The 5,000-nt window shown below is 30.0% G+C and overlaps 1 protein-coding gene across 1 annotated transcript in view; it reads right to left on the bottom strand.

Annotated features, from left to right (window-relative positions):
• Positions 1-2,176, bottom strand: part of LOC138867664 (uncharacterized) — a 2,798-nt gene extending 622 nt beyond the window's left edge. Inside the window, exons 1-2 of the mRNA XM_070144188.1 lie at positions 2,135-2,176; positions 1-79 (exon numbers count right to left, since the gene is read on the bottom strand). The exon at positions 1-79 is cut by the window's left edge and continues 33 nt beyond it. Of these exons, the coding sequence (XP_070000289.1) occupies positions 1-79; positions 2,135-2,176 (121 nt within the window). The remainder of the gene's footprint in view (positions 80-2,134) is intronic.
• Between the last annotated feature and the right edge of the window lie 2,824 nt (positions 2,177-5,000).

Here is a 5,000-nt window from a genome sequence, read left to right as displayed (position 1 = left end):
TAATTTCATAGTTAAGAAGCTTGAAAAGCCATGATCTATATATTTTAGTGTCAGTGAACCTGTGGTTATACACTTTGAACTGTAAAAATTTAGGAATAATGTTGTAATTCTTACAGGTTTGGAGAAATTCTATGTCCAGATTTAATTTCCTAATCTTGAAGTCCGTCTTCTCAGTTTCTCGATATTTCAGCAGAACTGGTCGGCCATAACGGTTGGATAATATTTCCACAATAGATGTTCCACGGGGGAAACGGATTCTTATAATAAACAGGAGGACGAAAACAATTACAGAAACTACTAAGCAACCATTTCCCACAAATCAGTTTCAGAATGATCTTCACAAATTCCAGAACAATTCGTTCGTTCTTTCCGACAAAAGACCCTTTTCCTAAACATCTGTGCTCAAGCATAGTGTACTCATACAAATGTTCTAGCTGTAACGCTAGATATATAGGTTCAACATCAAGGAATCTAAAAATGAGATATTGCGAGCACAAAGGAGTCTCTTATCGGACATTACGTCCGCTATCATCTCCCATGCACTCACTTATCCGGGATCATTCACTCAAAACAAATCATGAAGTAAAATTCGAGGACTTTCCAATAGTGAGAAAAACCACAAGACAATAGATTTAAGAATTTTAGAATCACTACTGATCAAAGAAATAAAACCTAACTTAAATAACAATGAAAGTTCAATTACTCTATATACACTGAAGTAATTTACACAGGTAATCCCTTACCCCCCCCCCCCCCCCACTTACAACGGACATCCAGACATTCAAACCTCCGCAAACTGCTGTCATGTCAACATGACAAAGACACATACTCCACACTACACCTGCGGAGAAAATACGTAAGCCCAATATTCCTTTTTTTATGTCCTATGTTGGTAATCAACTTGTGTTTTATATGTTTTGCGTTTATTATTTCCATTTCGTTTGTTCTTATTTGCCTTTTTAATTATATATTCAATATTAGTTTAGATAATTTGTATTCTCTTACATGCAGATTCTGATGATGGACACAGTTATTGATGTCCGAAAGCTCAATAAATAAATGAATATACGCAAGATGTGGTTTCCTGCTGTCCTGGTCCTCCTGTTTATTATTATATATATATATATATATATATATATATATATATATTATATATGTATATATATACACACATATATATGTATATATATGTATATATATAAATATATATATACATATATATACATATATATATATATACATATATATGTATATATATATTCTTCCATATGTATATGTATATATATAAATAAATGTGTATATATATATTCATACATATGTATGTGTATATATAAATAAATGTGTATATATATATATACGTATATATATACATATATATACATATATATGTATATATATGTATATATATGTATGTATATATATATTCATACATATGTATATGTGTATATATAAATATATATATATATATATTTATATATATGTACATATATATATATATTTAAATATATATGTATATATGTATATAAACATATGTATATTTATGCAAATATATATATACATATATATATATGTATATATATATATATATATATATTTCAACAATAGATGTTCCACGGGGGAAACGGATTCTTATAATAAACAGGAGGACGAAAACAATTACAGAAACTACTAAGCAACCATTTCCCACAAATCAGTTTCAGAATGATCTTCACAAATTCCAGAACAATTCGTTCGTTCTTTCCGACAAAAGACCCTTTTCCAAACATCTGTGCTCAAACATAGTGTACTCATACAAATGTTCTAGCTGTAACGCTAGATATATAGGTTCAACATCAAGGAATCTAAAAATGAGATATTGCGAGCACAAAGGAGTCTCTTATCGGACATTATGTCCGCTATCATCTCCCATGCACTCACTTATCCGGGATCATTCACTCAAAACAAATCATGAAGTAAAATTCGAGGACTTTCCAATAGTGAGAAAAACACAAGACATAATAGATTTAAGAATCTTAGAATCACTACTGATCAAAGAAATAAAACCTAACTTAAATAACAATGAAAGTTCAATTACTCTATATACACTGAAGTAATTTACACAGGTTATCCCTTACCCCCCCCCCCCCCCACTTACAAAGGACATCCAGACATTCAAACCTCCGCAAACTGCTGTCATGTCAACATGACAAAGACACATACTCTACACTACACCTGCGGAGAAAATACGTAAGCCCAATATTCCTTTTTTTATGTCCTATGTTGGTAATCAACTTGTGTTTTATATGTTTTGCGTTTATTATTATTTCCATTTTGTTTGTTCTTATTTGCCTTTGTAATTATATATTCAATATTAGTTTAGATAATTTGTATTCTCTTACATGCAGATTCTGATGATGGACACAGTTATTGATGTCCGAAAGCTCAATAAATAAATGAATATACGCAAGATGTGGTTTCCAGCAGTCCTGGTCCTCCTGTATATATATATATATATATATATATATATATATATATATATATATATATATATATATATATATGTATATATATATATATATATTATATATATGTACACACACACACACACACACACACACACACACACACACACATATATATATATATATATATGTATATATATATATATTCACATATATGTATGTGTATATATAAATAAATGTGTATATATATATTCATACATATGTATGTGTATATATAAATAAATGTGTGTATATTTATATACATATATATATACATATATATACATAGATATATGTATATATGTATATATATATGTATGTATATATATATATATATTCATACATATGTATATGTGTATATATAAATATATATATATATTTATATATATATGTAGATATATATATATATATATATATATATTTATATATATGTATATATGTATATATACATATGTATATATATGCAAATATATATATATATATATATATATATATATATATATATATATATTTCCACAATAGATGTTCCACGGGGAAACGGATTCTTATAATAAACAGGAGGACCAGGACAGCAGGAAACCACATATTGCGTATATTCATTTATTTATTGAGCTTTCGGACATCAATAACTGTGTCCATCATCAGAATCTGCATGTAAGAGAATACAAATTATCTAAACTAATATTGAATATATAATTACAAAGGCAAATAAGAACAAACAAAATGGAAATAATAATAAACGCAAAACATATAAAACACAAGTTGATTACCAACATAGGACATAAAAAAAGGAATATTGGGCTTACGTATTTTCTCCGCAGGTGTAGTGTAGAGTATGTGTCTTTGTCATGTTGACATGACAGCAGTTTGCGGAGGTTTGAATGTCTGGATGTCCGTTGTGAGTGGGGGAGGGGGGGGGTTTGAGGGGGTAAGGGATAACCTGTGTAAATTACTTCAGTGTATATAGAGTAACTTAACTTTCATTGTTATTTAAGTTAGGTTTTATTTCTTTGATCAGTAGTGATTCTAAGTTTCTTAAATCTATTATGTCTTGTGTTTTTCTCACTCTTGAAAAGTCCTCGAATTTTACTTCATGATTTGTTTTGAGTGAATGATCCCGGATAAGTGAGTGCATGGGAGATGATAGCGGACGTAATGTCCGATAAGAGACTCCTTTGTGCTCGCAATATCTCATTTTTAGATTCCTTGATGTTGAACCTATATATCTAGCGTTACAGCTAGAACATTTGTATGAGTACACTATGTTTGAGCACAGATGTTTAGGAAAAGGGTCTTTTACAATTTCTTGAATTGGTCTCTTGTAAGGTTATGCACATTATCAGTATTCTCAAATAATCTGTTTGTACAAATATCCATTGTTTCTTTCAAAGGTATGTTTGTAAATAAAGCCTGTATATCAAAACTAGCCATTATAACATTGTTTTCAAGACTAATTGTAGACATCTGCTTTGCAAAATCAAAAGAATTATGGACAATGTATTCATTGGTAGTTATAGGCTTGAGAATTGGCACTAAGAATTTAGCTAGATTATAATTAAATGTTTGTAAAGCTGACAAGATAGGTCTGATCGGCACATCGGGTTTATGAATTTTTGGTAGTCCATATAACATTCCAGGTAAAGAGCCAGATGATCTGAGTTGATTATATGTATCAGAGGAAATGGTGCCACTATCTTTCAAACATTTTAGCATTCTATTCAGTTTGTCCTCTAATTGAATGGTTTTAGAAAAGGGCTCATTTCCGAACTTTTTAAATTTTGTAAGGTCTGATAGCAATATATTTACTTTAGTGACATATTCATTTCTCTCCAATATCACAACACCTTTTCCTTTGTCAGGTCTGGTTATTATGATGTTGGGGTCTTCCTTTAAAGATTTCAAAGCATTGTATTTGGCTTTGCTAAAAGATGGTACACTCCTCTAATTGAATGGTTTTAGAAAAGGGCTCATTTCCGAACTTTTTAAATTTTGTAAGGTCTGATAGCAATATATTTACTTTAGTGACATATTCATTTCTCTCCAATATCACAACACCTTTTCCTTTGTCAGGTCTGGTTATTATGATGTTGGGGTCTTCCTTTAAAGATTTCAAAGCATTGTATTTGGCTTTGCTAAAAGATGGTAACCAGTGTCTATGTCTTTTGAAGTCATAGAACGTCTCATTTGCTAAACTGGCAATTTTCTCAAAAACTTTCAGTTTGGCAGATTCAGAGTTGTCAAGAATTTGGCAATTATTAACGGTATGACAAAGACGTTCAAAGGCTAGAAAGTGGTCAGCGAATGATGGTGATTTGCACGGTAAAGCAAAGTCAAGACCTAAAGATAGTAACTTTGTTTCATCCTCAGATAAATTTCTATTTGAGTAATTAAATATTACTTTGCTGCTATCAACTTCATATTCTGGAGTTAAGCCAAGATTATGCAGTTTTCTTAAATGTCTAGTCTTAATTCTAACAAGATCTTTATCATTGTTCCTCGTTATTAAACACTTAAGGCAAT

The sequence above is a fragment of the Penaeus vannamei genome, chromosome 31 (genome assembly GCF_042767895.1).
Source record: "Penaeus vannamei isolate JL-2024 chromosome 31, ASM4276789v1, whole genome shotgun sequence".
NCBI lineage: Eukaryota > Metazoa > Arthropoda > Malacostraca > Decapoda > Penaeidae > Penaeus > Penaeus vannamei.
This window is presented reverse-complemented; position numbering and strand designations above follow the sequence as displayed.